General features: G+C 38.6%; 1 protein-coding gene across 4 annotated transcripts in view; it reads left to right on the top strand.

Annotated features, from left to right (window-relative positions):
- TOX (thymocyte selection associated high mobility group box) overlaps nt 1-14,799 on the top strand; it is a 223,055-nt gene that overhangs the window by 104,780 nt on the left and 103,476 nt on the right. For all 4 annotated transcript variants that reach the window (XM_066993017.1, XM_066993019.1, XM_066993016.1 and 1 more), the window contains exon 2: nt 9,011-9,076. In XM_066993017.1, the coding sequence (XP_066849118.1) occupies nt 9,011-9,076 (66 nt within the window). The remainder of the gene's footprint in view (nt 1-9,010; nt 9,077-14,799) is intronic.

Below are 14,799 nucleotides of genomic sequence, written 5' to 3'. Positions count from 1 at the left end.
GGGAAGACAAATGCCATCACTCCCAACACCCCCTCCTTCCTCATTCTTTACTCCAGCCTTTATTGCCAAGCATGATGCCCTATGGTATGGGACATCCCTCTGGCCAGCCTGGGCCAGCTGCCCTGGCTGTGTCCTCTCCCAGCTCGTGGTGCACCCCCAGCCTCCTCGCTGGCAGGGCAGCACGAGGAGCTGGAAAGGACTTTGCTCTGTGTAGACACTGGTCTGCAACAGGTAAAACATCAGTCTGTTATCAACACTGTTTTTCTCAAAAATCCAAAACACAGCATTGTGTGAACATCTATGAAAAAAATTAACAGCCAAAACTCTGACACTTGCCATTCTACCCGATCCATTTCCCATCCAAATAGCAATGGCAAAATTCCCCCCACCTTCCATGGTGCAGGATCAGACCTTGTCAAGAAATTGGCCAGGTGCATTGGGCTTGGAAAATATTATAAGCCTACCAGGTTAAACAAATTTTCTTAGCTACTGTGGTCAGAAAAAGAAAGGTCTAATCTTAGTTATTCAAACCTTTCCACCTTATCACCTTATTTTCCCAGTGGGTGGCTACATCTATAATTTAGTGTGGATTGAGTAAAATAATAACAAAAGCATTTGCCACTTTGATCTCAGTATGTTTATTTAATGAGTTCTCAATATGCAAGAGATAGTTTAGCATGGGAGTCCAGACTACAGTGCGTTATGTGGTTGGGTTTTATTTTTATTTTACTTTTTTTTTTTAAATTTTATTTAACACCCAAGGTTAAAAGGAGCAAGAACCCAGCTGAGTGAGTTCAGAGTTCGTCTCCGCACGCTCACTGTCTTCTATTTAAATGTGCACAAAGGACTAATACAGTACCCACTCTCCCCTGGGCTGTCTTTGATACGTTCTGCTGTGCCCGGACTCTGCCACTCCTCCTATCAGTCTGATCCTACTTCTATTAGCCCGCTGTGCTCAGCACTGTAACCTCATTCAGCTAGTGCTCTGCATGAAGGCTAACAACTTCAAGGCTCTGTCAGGCATTGACACATGCAGGCTCCAAGCGGGAAGCTAAAGACCCCCCTTCACCTCCTCTCCCCTTCAACATTAACCTCTATTAAGTGCAGGAAAAACACAAATGCTGTAGTGCCATCATTCAGGTTTTAACTACCAGTGTATATTTAGATATTCAGTCAGTTTGCCACCTCTGAGAACGTACTCCAGAAACCCTCTGGTTCTTTCTTGTTCTCACAACCAGATCAATAAATAGTGAGTTAGCTTGGGGAACACAATGATAGGAGATCTGGGGTAGGTATTTATGGCACAGAGATAAAATTCTGAAAGAAAACTTTGACAGGGCTGCCTTTACTTTTTGAAATGATAGTGTGTCTTTTAAATGGAAAATGAGACAAAAATGGTCTAATTTTAGGAAAATCAAGCAAAGTATTTTCAAATCATCTCCACTTTGAAAGGCAGGCTGTAGAAAAGACACAGTGTGGTGCTAGTCTGCTATCAAGCTTTGATCCAAGCACTGAATCCTACACATATCAAAGTCCTTTGGGTGCTCAGGGCAGAAAGAGTTTTGTCACTGTTGATGTTTTTCCTAAGTATAGACGTCTGACAGCCTTTCTCTGAGAAGCAGCACCCTCGCTTCCAGCTCTGTCACACTGCCCGTGCCCACCCAACTCACAGCTCACTCCCACTCCCCAGGGAGACATCGAGATGGGGGCAGAATCCTTCCCAGCTCCACCTGGGAGCAGAAAGCACCTGCTCTCATTTTAGCTCTCTGAAGCTTTGTCTAAACAGGGCCTCCAGTCATGTCTTTAATCTCTCATGAAGGGCAGATGCTCCTGGCAGATGACACTTCCCATACAATAAAAAAGTAAGTGATGTGTCTGAGGCAGCAGGGTGCCTGTCCTTTCACAAGAGTAGCAGGAGCACGGGTGACAATATACCTAACCCACACATCACCATACTTGGATTAATTAAACATATCATACCCCACATTATTGGTTTTTACTGTTTGGGCAAAATGTAAGAAAATGAAAATGTAGGATTTATAAATCATTTTCCTAATAGTTTACTCTTGAAAACCTGTTACAGAATTAAAGTGAATAAAAATAACAATCCCGAGACACACCATCTCCTCTCTAATGCTTGGCATTCCTAGCTTTCCATGACCTGGAGCACCCTTAGTGTTCCAGGTGGGACAGGACTTCTCCATGCCATGCCAGTCTGCAGTAATCACCTGCCTTGGGCCATACAGGAACATCCAGCTCTGTGAATTCAATTTCTTTTTGCAATGGTCTTCCATTCAGACATTCTCACCCAATGTCATAGTTCTCCTGTAATCTTCGCTTTTGAAAAACAGTCCTGGAAGGAGGGAAGGAAGACGGCAGAGCAGAGACAATCAAAGTCGATAGTACTAGATTGTTTTTTGACAATTTTCCCGTGATATTCCTTCAGCGAGGTGTCAGGCTCCTTTCCCAGAAAGGGTGCCTGTCTGGAATGCATTACTGCAACCTGTCTTGGGCAAATTTAAACATGCGTTCAGTTCAGAATACAAAATGGAGTTCAGAAGACAAAATGGAGTTTCAATTTCATTCAGGCATGCTGTTCTCCCAAACTGCATCAAGAAAGGGATTTTCCATCATGCAGTATTGTTTACAGAACATAACTGTTTTTACCTTTAATAGTTGCCATAACAAGATCAACTGTTTCTTTAGCATAGCCATTTAATGATTTATGTTGCATCCCATCATTATTTTAGTCTCATTTCAGCAGCTCTGAGTAAAATAAAACATCATTCTGTCACTGAGCAACCTGACACAATGTCCACTCTTGGCATTTGGTTTAAAATGAATGAAATAACTTAGTTTTAAAGCTTTTTCAGGATTAGTGGTTTTTAGATAATGTAAGTTATAAATGATATCTATAAGCTGTAAGCACTAAAATCACTAAATCACTAGAAATGAATAATCTTTTTCTACAATGTTCTTCCAACATTTTTGTGAAATAAAATACAGTGTTGAAGCTCTGTCAGAGCAAGGTAAACTACAGTTAGAGGGTATGGCTGAAGTTTACAATAAAATATAGCTTCCAGTTCCAATCTAAAATGGAAGACATTTGTATTCAGATTGTGATTATTAACACAGCAACATCCTTCGAAGAAATTGAGTAGTCTAGTCCAAGTGGCTTTACACAACAAATGAACCTTTTAAATACAACAGCTTTCACCAATTCTATGATTTCTTCCCTTGCTTCTTCTCCTTTAATCTTTACGTTTCAGGATCTCTCCGTTGAGATGCACTTGTACGCAAAATAATGTCCCACGCTGCTCCCCCCAACCCATCCCCAAGCTTGTTTTGGCTTCAAAAGCCATATGTGCTAGTGTTCATCATGCTTCCCTGCCTACATCACAGATGGACAAGATATAGTACTATCACATTGTGCTACTTTTTAGCATGAACTAGGAGAAGCTCAGGTCAGCATCAGTTCAAGGATCCATGTGCTTGATTTTTTTTTATTTTTTTTTTCTCTTGGCTAATTTAACTATGCCTGCAGAATGTAGGGCACATATATGTACGTATACAAAGAGAAAGCAAATATGCAATTCCCTCAGAAGACAGAAGCTGTGAATGAAAAAGAAGCAAAATAAACACTCACTTCTCCCAACAGCGGTAAAGAAGTTTGTGGTTGCAAGAAGCCAGAGAGAAAAAGACAGGTGAAAATCCACTCTCCTTGTAATCCAGATAGCACAGATAACCCTGGCAATGAAGATACTTATCTGGCATAGAAAAAGGTAGCCTGTGGGGAGAACAGGATGCCTAGTTAGGCTGGAAGCCCATGCTGAACCTGTGCATCCCTGTGGCCATTGTCAGTTCAACTAGGTACATGAAATGAGTGCAGGTATATCTGTGTATTTATAATCACAGTATATGCACATACAGGTAGCAGTAAAGATATATGTTTTGCTTCCAGCTATTGTCTTTGGCTTTCAGCCCCTTCCATTTTTTTTCTGCCCTGTCTTCCTTTTTTGTCTTCCAAATTCCTCCGTATATGTAGGCTATAATGAAGATTCTTTAAGTTGGTATCAACATGAGGAATTTTGTTCTCTATTTTTGTGCAGCCTTGTTGTAGTGTCTTAGTGACATAATCACATATAAACAAAGAATAATGTCAAAGAATCTGTCAGCATAAATGCTGACAGATTTGTCTGCCACATAAGTGGGAAAGTGAAAGCAGGCTTCATGGCCATTGCTACATTCTACAACTAATGCTATGCCACACTAATGGAAAAGTAAAGCCAGCTTTGGATCCTTTGGTAAAATCATGCCTGATAAAACAGCCTTACCACTCTGGACATTTGTTGAACTCTGTCATAATTCTTGCATCAGTAGCAGTCAAGCAGTGTTTATGTATGTTCCTAACTTATATGAGTAAATTGCATTTTACAACAGTGCTTGGTTATTTTGTGCATGTTTTTGCTTGCTGAATGTTGTAACTTGTCTTAAAAAGGCTTATTCTACAGGAGATTCTAACTGGCAATGCCATAGTGTTGCCTGAATGTTTTATTTATAATAATAATTTAAATAAAGAAGACGCAATTCTGAATATAAACGGCTCCAAGATATATATTTTTTTCATATTACAATGCAGTCATATTCTTAGTTTGCTCTCACCCAAACTTCTCATGCAGTTACACTTTAATATGAAAAGAAATGTTGTCAAGAGTAGTTATTATCACACATCAGAATATTGTATTAGCATTCACTTTTAATAGATTAAAATGAAAGGTTTTGAAGTCTGCCCTTAATGATACTGAAGGATCTTGGAGACACATTGGGAAAGCTTTAGATGAAATGTCATATGATATATATACATCATACATAGGTTCAAAAAAGACAGTTCATTTAACTGCCTTCCTTTGTGTTTCATCTGTTGTGTTTGAGTGAATCATCCACAGGTTAAGTGATGCTTGAGCAATTTGCTTAAAATCAAGCACAGTAAGTGGTGGGGAAGTTTAGGAAATACAAGGTTCTTGTAGACCTGGGATGATGAGTAAAATAAGACAATTTTGGAGGCACAGAGTGTAACCTGGAAGAATAAAATGTGGTTGGAGACATCTTTGGGTCATATCTGCTGATCTGTTGACTCACTGTCTATCTGGATAGGCTGCTTGAACTGCTGTTGAATAAGACTATATAGAGCTGAATACCAACCAGGTAGACCTCTCATGAGTTATAAAAAGGTGAAATAATTTAATATTGGAAAGAGTATTCATTTCTGATGTTTAGGGACCTGTTTTGGAAGCTTCTGATACACCTTGGGCAAATAAATTGTAGGACTTTCCAGATGATCATGCTGTTGGCATTTTTTTTCAGCGTTTATTGTTTCAGTGGGGACTAGTCATATTTTTGGGGAGGGGAGAGGGGAGCATGCATACCATGCACTGCATCAGTGTCTCTGAACTTCTCTTCTGTCACTGAAGGCTTGTGTACCTTTTTTTTTTTCCACTGGGGTGGGACGTATGGGTCATCTGTATTCCACACTTCTTTGGAAGAAATGATGAATAAACAATTCAGCATTGAAGTGAACTTTTTTTTTTTCCAGCTTTGGTTTACATAAATCATAATTTCCTTATTTTATAAACATTTTAGTAAACATTGAGAACTTACAGGAGGTGTCTCCTGAACACCTGCTGTAGAAAGCGTATGTGTATATGCTTTGTCATTCGAGTTTACAGTTGGCTTGCAGGCTCATGTTTGATGTCTTAAGGACCACCAAGGAGCCATGCACCACACTGCACTAGTCTGAGGGCAGATAATAATTTATATAGCTGTACATGGAGTATAAGTACTAACACGACAACAGTGTTAGTGTTAGCTAATACATTACAGCCCGCATCCTGCAAATATAAACACTACAAAAAATACATATTCCATCAAATCTTATTGAACTATACAACCTATTACAAAGTTTTACACATACTTCTAAGAAACAGAGGCTAAATATTGCAGTGACTTAACTCCATGTTTGAATATTGAAGAAATTAAGTAATAAACCAAACAGCTGCTGGGTATTTTTATATATTAAAAAATCACTCAGATTTTCCAGACATTATGCATCAATATATTTTTCTGAGAATTTACCTTAACAAATTGATCTGAAATGTTGTAGAAGGTCATTTCTTGTTTAAGGTCAAGCCAAAAGGTCAGGAAGTTTAACTTCAGGTACAGATTTTGTCTTTCACTTTCATTGGTACATGCTTACTTTAAGTCCAAAGACCATAGTAGAACTGAATAACTTCAGAGCTAAATAGAGGGCCACAAGCAAAGAAAGGAAAGGTAGAGATCCAAGATTGACCAAGATTGTACTTGCGCATTTAGTAGCAAGACAGATCAAGTAGGAAACTGATCTAAGAACAACATACAGAATGATGAAAATTTCCAAGATTCATGTAAAAATGACATCAGGTAAATTTTTCTGTGAAAGCAGATTTGGTGATTGTAAGCTTGGGAGCAAGGACAGCTGACCAAACATCCAAAACAAGGAAATCGCTGAAAAATTAGTATACTTTAGTAAGATTCTTTTCTCAAATCACAGGCTCAGGTGTTACAGAAGGCAAAATAAATTGAAACAACCCTGGACTGCATCTAGCCAATATGCAGTGAAGGAAAGAAATTTATTCATGTTCATTGCAGCTAAGCATATGCAACATCGTATTTGAATTATAGCAATGTTTGTTGTGCAGTATAGCTAATACACGACTATAATGAGGGAAATTCAAAATGTGAGACTTCAGAAATCATGGTCTCCAGGGCAGATAGGATTGCCATAACTAGCCAACTTAACGACACTGTCCAAAGGATTTCTAATAAATGTGATGTTGGAATGTATCTTTTCTGGGGGAAAAAAAAAAAAAAGCATCTAAATTTATTTTAAAATCTAAAAGAAATGATGACTTTGTTGTTGATAAAATGATTAATTACCTTCTTTTTACAAGTAGGAATTTGTACCTTATTTCAGATCTGAATTTCTGTAACTTCCATTTCTCAACACTAAATCTCATTATACCACTGTCAGGAAGGCTGACATCTTGCTATAAGATATCTTTCTGGGGTGTAAGTACCAATCTCAGTGATCAAGGCACCTTTCAGCCTTTTGTCTGACAAGCTGAATATGTTGAGCTCCCGTAGACCTTTCACTGGGGCACTTGGTTCCCAAACGCAGGCAGTGAAATGTCTCTTCAGAATTTCATCTTTCCATTTGAGTAGAAGAAACAAAGCATTGACCTTTTTCCATCATTCAAACAATCCAAACACTAAAAAATGTTCTCCTAAATTCCACCCTGAATTTTAATAAAGAATAACATTCTTGAGAAAGCTGAAAGAAATGGTAGGTGTAAACAAGAAACAATGAATTAACTAAAAGATCATCAATCCATATCTTTAAGGCCTATTCCAACTATCTTTGTTCCATCAAACTTTGGAAATACTGTACTTCCTATGGCAGATCTGAGCCCGTGGCATAATCCTTTCCCTCCCATGAAAATAGGGATTCTGACAGATAGGCTGTGACTCTTTATTAAATAACTCTGGCCAGGAAGGGCAGACCAGCAGCTGCTGTGCCAGGAGCTGGCACTTGTTCAGTTTTACTGCTGCTGTTACAAGGCTTGTATCCTCTGGCAGAAGAAGAGGATGAACAGCTGGAAGCCGAAACCTCTTCAGCTGCCTCAGCAAAAACTGGTGGAGCTGTATGCCAAAGCCACACTTTGACTTTGCCACCTTGGTGTAGCTGAATATACTGCACCTTGCAGGTAGCATATCCTGAAAAGCTCAGCATGGATCGAGAAGTGTCCACAGGAATTTCACTGCCACCTTCCGTAGGAGTAAAGCAAGCTCAGTCGGTGTTGGGGATTTTTTAAAAATGCTTCCGCGTCATCAAAATGATGGCTCATTTCCAAAATATGTCACTCTAAGCATTCACAGAAGGGGTCAGGTGAAAGTTATTTCAAACAGACCTCGTAACAGCTGGATATTTGTGGTTGATGGCTGAGGATGGGGATTCCTGCTGTTGTTCATTTCTACTTGAAAGGTTTGAAAAGATTTCCCCTACCTGCTGAACGGGCACTGGCACTATAGTTACCCTGTTGGCACTGCCACTTGAGTGAGCCTGATGGAAGTTCTGTGGGGACATTTTCCAGATTACATAAGAAATCATGAGTTTCATACTTCTTTGTGTTGATAAAGGATAAGGCTTCCATTCTGAGAGTTTTTCTCCATCTAGACCCTCAGTTTTTAATCAAATCCTTTCTATCACATTTCTGTTACTTCTTAACTGTGGTTGAGGGGAGAAAAAGAACCAGAAATTGCTTTGTATACATTTCCAAGAATGGTATTTTTCATTTGTTGAAGGGTATTTTTGCAGTTCTGATTATGAAAGTTTATTTTATTCACACATCAAGCAAACTATCCTTTTAAGCCATACAGTCAGGAGGTATACTATTTCATACATTCAGATGTCTGAAAGCTGTCTGGAAATGTATTTCCTAGTTTCTGATATGGGAACATTTCAATGGGAGGGGGTTTAATTTGTTTTGACATTTCAACTCTTGTTCTGCTCAAAAGCTAAAGTTGGAATCCATTAAGATACATTTTAGTGCAGTTTCTATTCTCATCTTCCTTTTCTCAGTAACTGTGCGATTCACTTAGTACTTCATTACAACCAACAGCAATATGTATACATGGTGCACAAAATGAGCCATTTTGTTTTAAAACAGATTGCAGATGAAAGGAAACCATTCATTTCTTGCTTGCTAGCTGTAATTACTAGAGCGCTAATTACTCCAAATCACTGACATCCAGGGTCAATAAGGATGACAACAGGAACATCAAAGACATGATGCACACACGCAATTACAAGTCTCTAAAACCAGGCTGTAATATTAGTTTATGGCTACTGTTTTTTTTCAGTCAATGCTGAAAAATATTCAAGTTTGCTGAATGTTTACTATTATTTCCTTTGCAGTTTGACGGTGAGAACATGTATATGAGTATGACAGAGCCAAGCCAGGACTATGTGCCAGCCAGCCAGGTGGGTTAATTAATCTTCTCTGCCTTGTTTCAAATTGTAATTAAACAAATTCAAAGAGTTGCATTGCAAATGAGTGCCACTATCAGTAACTGCTGCAATCAGGAATAATCATAATTTATAAACAAAGCATTTAAGCCTTGTTTCCAGTTAATGAGATAGAGCTGATAAAACACCAGAGTTGGCGTTTGTTGAAAGATACTACCTTGTTTCCTCTCCAGAATGCAAGCAGCTGTTTTGCCAGCATGATCTTTCCTAAACAGTTGTTTTACCTTCAGGAAATAAAGTCTTTACAGGTGCAGGTTATTTGTTTATCTGACTGCAGACAAGTTAATCATTATAAGCTACACATGTCACAAATAGCTTTAATTATCACTCGTAGGTCAGTTGTAGTTGAAGAATTGCATTTTTAACGCTAATCGTATGGCTGAGGAACATTGCCAATGTTACACCATTAGCAATGGGGTTAGGGAAATGACTCAGTCTCACGTAGCTTGCAGCCCAAAAGGTTTAATGTGATGCGGATTCTTTGTGGGTATTTTTGATTCCTTTCCCTTTAGGGGAACCATACACACTTAATTCTGATATTAGATGCATATTTCAAAATCCTTTCAGAAACACTTCCACTTGAACCCTAAAATGCTATAGCTTTCTCAGGTGGAAAGATTTAAATTATTTCTTAAAAAGAATAATTAATTCTGTAGTAGTAAAGGATGTTGATAGTGGTGTAGATCAGTTACATTGTGCAATAGAAATTGCCCTGAATAATTGGACTTGTGGTCTAGGTCATGCAATGTCTCAGGCCCAGCAGTGGCTAGTCTGATATACCTCTTTCTGACAGGACCGGTGGGGTTATGTGAAGCTCTCTCATTAGGTGGGAAATAAGTTTGCCTGCACGGTAAATGTGTGTAGATAAGCTGGGTGTAAATTCATAGTTTAGGAATTCCAATTTTAGCTCTGGAAAGTGACATTACGTGCAAATCTAAAAGTCCTTATAAAGTAGGGTTCTTCAGATAGTTGTGACAGGCTACCTAATTGTAGCATGTAGTATGCCAGTACATTTGGGGCCAGGGAAGCTGGAGGCTGTGTGAGATGAACTACACTGTTCAATCAAAAAGACTGTCTTCAAAATGTTCCACCATGTTGCTTCCCAGTCTTCTGTTGAAGTTATTGTTGAAATACCTTTAGAGACCAACTATACTTGCATTTAGGATTTGTGTGTGATTGAACTTATTCAGCTAAGAACCCTCCAAGATCCAGAGGTAGTTTAGAACAGAACTGTTTGATTAAAAAATGAAAAATTATATTATTAATTTTTCTCTAACCATTAATCCAAAAACTGTACTGACAAGTTTTAGTATTACTATTAGATTAAAGCAGCCTAGTATCATCTCATTTATGCCTTAAGGGTTTTGAAGTGCAAGGGCTAATTGAATTTGTTTGAAACAGTAGAAATACAAACTCTGTGAATGATTGCTGTTATAAAGCAGCTGCTACCTTTCAGAGAATCATTATGTCTGTCTTAAATAGTTTTGAATAAAGAATTGCAAATCCACATTATACATCAGAATTATTTTTCTTCTGTTGATATTTTTGTACTGTGTATGCCTGTAGTTTAAATAATTTAAATGGCACATTGAAAAATTAAGAGTATAAGTTTTAATCTTTTATGCAGTTTCTACATGTGCTAACAAGGCCCAGATCCTTAGAGATATTTATGCATCTAACACTCACTTATTTCAATGGAAGTAAGGTGCTTAAACTACCTTTAAAGATCCAGGGCTAGATATTTTAAGTGCAAATTATTTTGTCTTCAAGGAAAAAATCTATCAGTTGTGACATTTCCAAATTCAAAGATGACAGAAAACTCTGATTAGTTACTAAGGGCTGGAACTAATAACGGACTTATATAGTTATAAACTCACTATGGCAAAGCCTAGCTTTTGGGTGTCCAGCTCCCAGGTAGAATTCAAACCACAGATGTAGGTGTCTGAATTCTCTGTCCTTTGCTGGGGGATCCATATGGCAACAGCTTCCATGACAGCCAGGCACAGTATTTGTGTTATTACCAAACATACTCCAGTCAAATAGTGTCCCATGCCCGTTTGAAGGAAGCCATCAGCCTTCAGCTGTTGCACCCTCCTTTCTTTCCCTTACAGTGGTTCTCTCCCAATGCTGCAGTAGTCTTACACTGTTGCAGTGTTCTTGTTTTTGTAAGGGAATATATGTGAAAGCCTGTAATAGTAACTTTTAAAAAATATTTTTTATTTTTTAAAAAAGGGGACAAAAAAAAACACATCATGCTAGGAACAGGAAATGGAGTGGATGTTGGAAATCCTGCTTCTCTTGTCTAGGCAGGATATTTGGACTGTGTAAGAAACCTTCCTGAACCTGTTCCTGATATATATAGCATATCTATAGTATATCTATAGTATATCATAGTATATCTGCTAGTAATTCCCTGAAGGAACTGAGAAATTCTCAGTTGACTGTACTGAGTAAGGTCTTCACTGACTGTAATGTGGTGCACTTTCTATCGCAGATGAAAACATTTAGTGGTCACCCAGATTTGGTGAACTGACTAACATTTCAACAGTCAATCTGCTGTTAAAGCCAGAGTATTTTGCAGGAATAAGGTATTCACTGCTGTGAAAATAAAGCATGCAAGATTGTATAGGTTACAGGAGAGGGAGAAGAAGAAGAAAGTATGTAACTGTACATTCTGATCCCTGTTTTCAGGACTGTTTGTTCATTTTCCACTCACTGTTACTGGATGTTTAAAAAAAAAAAAAGTCCTGTAAGAAGAGATGAAAAAAATTTCTCTTCCAGATGAAATTCTAGTCACTTAATCCATAGAGTTTTCTGCTTCCATTTTCCATCTGTGCTCATGAGCCTTGCAGTCTCATGACTTCAGGGAGAGGACTGCAAGCTCCCTCCTATCCCCAGCAGCTCAGCTATTCTCCTGCAAGGTCAGAGATGAAGGGTTTGAATCCCGTCAGAATGAGGAGTGAATTCAATTCTCCACTTCCCTCAATGGATGCACATCTGTTAACTAAAGTGTGAATCCCAAATGTTAGGAGAGGCATGGCCCTATCAGAAACTTTTATTCGAGCTTGGATCATGTTGACTGGGTCAGGCGTGAGCATCATTTTCTGATTTCAGAGTCTGACCCAGCTTATTTGGGAGGTAGGATGGCAGACTTGGTCATGATATAGAACACCAGAGACTAAGGGGTTTCCATTAAGCTGTCTTCAGGATTATATGACTATAGAAGCTGGATTTTGGGGGTCCTGGTGCATGCTGACATGCTTGCCTCCTTTCTTTGGATCTAATCCTGAGAAGTAAGCTTTGCTTGCTTTGCCTTCTCCTTCTAATTTCCTAGAATCCAGCATTTCAAGAAATACGGGGACTGTAAAATGAAGTGTAGAATAAAATAAAATTTAGACATAAGAACTGTTTCAATTGCTCTGAAAAAGATGAACTTTGCACTTCAGTTCTTTTTGTTTACTGCAAAGTGTACATATCCAGAAAAACATCACCTTCTATTATTTTAAGGATTTTAATCAATTTATCGCCTTTAGGCTAACATAAATATAAGCTCAGCCATTGGACAGGAAAAATATAGTTTTGTTTCTTTTGCTATATAACATCAAACATCTGCATAGCTTGGTAATCCAAGACAAGTCGCCTCACAACATCCCTAAACAATTATCATTTCTGTTCAATTTTCAAATCAGTACATGCTTTGGGACTTATAGACTAAGTTGCTAAGTAGCAACATATGGCTCACTACTGTTCCTGTGATGTTGCTGCAAGCAAACAGCATAATTCTGTACTTGAAATGATTTTTACAGAAAGCCAGTGCTGGAACTGAGCCAGAAGTGTAAGTATACTGTAAAAATTAATGATATTCTTTTAGACTGTCCCAAAAGGCTGTTTGGCAATGTTGTCTCAGTGTACATTTTATATATACATGTAAGTACTGTATTTTCGGTTATGATATATGTAGCATAGGACTCTGCACTGCAGGCATCTCCTAAATGAGTTATGCCAGCCATATTAACAAACATACACAGTAAAACTACATGACATTTTCACTACTAATTGCACTTCAATCTGAAAATATTTATCATTTTAAAATAAAACTATGTCAACTGCTCTGCATTTCAAATTCTCAGAAATATATTGTTTTCTCCCCACACCTATAATTGGAATTTTGAAGATGAATTGTTCTTCATGTAATTTCTCCTCCTGTAATTTGTGGGCTATGTAAAACACAGAATAAAATTATATTGTTTATTTTACATTTCTTCCTAGTCACAATACAGAATGTAATTCAAGACTCTGTTGTACAGAGCCTTGACACTTCTCTAAGCCTTGCTGAGGCCTGATAAATGTTAAGATGTAATCCAAAGGGAACAGAGGAGAACTAGCCAGTGATTTGGGGCAGTAACTGCATTGCCCCTGTGGGAAGATAGGAGTTACCTGAGGCAGAGGGGAGCATACTGCTTGCACAGTGAGGATATTTTCCTCCCTCCCAGAAGTGTGACAGGGAGACCTATGTATGATATGTATACACACCCTTTAACACAGTGGGCACCAAGGGTGTCAAAACTGTTTCGTCCTGTACAGCTCCAGGGTAAAATGGGATAGGATGACATCCAACAGATTTTTCGTGTCACTAGGAAAGTAAAAGGTTCCTCTGTTGTTTGTTGCCAAATGCATTACTGTAGATTTATCCCTAACTTCCTATTTCATGTTTATACCCTAATTTCTTATCAGGTCAGCTATTACTCATGTGAAGTAGGGTTGAGTAAATGCTATATAATAGATGCCCTTTCTTGTTCTGTTGTAGTCCTTTCCAGAAGGTAGGCTAGTATTTCGGAGCACTACATCCTACCTCTACCAGAAGATCTGACTCATCTTGCAAAGCCCTATAGCTGCAGTCAGCAGCGCATGGCAGGAGTTGGCTGCCTTAGAAAGGATTCAGGAAAAATAGCATTCTTAGATGGTGCAAACTCCAGCAGTTCTGCATCTTCCCCATGGGAAAAACAGATGATGACTAGAGCATCCTGAAACGAAGATCTGACCTGGAATTGGACCACACTGAACTACTGTCCAGAAGGAAACCCACAAGGGTGTGTCATAAATGTACTTTTTCAGGGTATGTACATGGAAGTACGTGGAAGTGTGGACATTACAATGGGAATTCCATCATCCTGAGATTCCCATTCTGGAAGCCTCTTGAACCACATGCCTAAATCTTTTCTCCTTAAAATCGTGAAGACTTTTTTTTTTTTTTTTCAAAATATATGATCATGATGGATCTGCATCCTTTATCTGGTATTTCTTTGGGTATAACACACCTCTGTCACTTGCCAGAAGACATTCAAACCCACATTCAAAAGCCCAAATGGTGAAGCTCTAGAGGACAACTCAGGAACAAAGCAAAAATTCTCTCATGGGCTGGGCATTTGTCATTTGAGGGGAGACATAGCTCTGTCAAGTCAGGTGTCCTTGTCCCTGAGCACCATGCCTTCACCAGTAAGTTGCTATCACTGCAGCTATTTGCTTCATGCTGCAAAGCCCAGTGCAAAGTCTCTTTTCACCAATTTGTTTCCATCCAAGTAGACATATATGAGTTTTCATAATCAAAGTGGTCCATTGTAGGAGGGTACATACTACCCTGGAGTCAAGGGCAATTCTGCCCAAAAGCTGGGAAGTCT

This window comes from Anser cygnoides, chromosome 2, assembly GCF_040182565.1.
Source record: "Anser cygnoides isolate HZ-2024a breed goose chromosome 2, Taihu_goose_T2T_genome, whole genome shotgun sequence".
NCBI classification, from domain to species: domain Eukaryota; kingdom Metazoa; phylum Chordata; class Aves; order Anseriformes; family Anatidae; genus Anser; species Anser cygnoides.
This window is presented reverse-complemented; position numbering and strand designations above follow the sequence as displayed.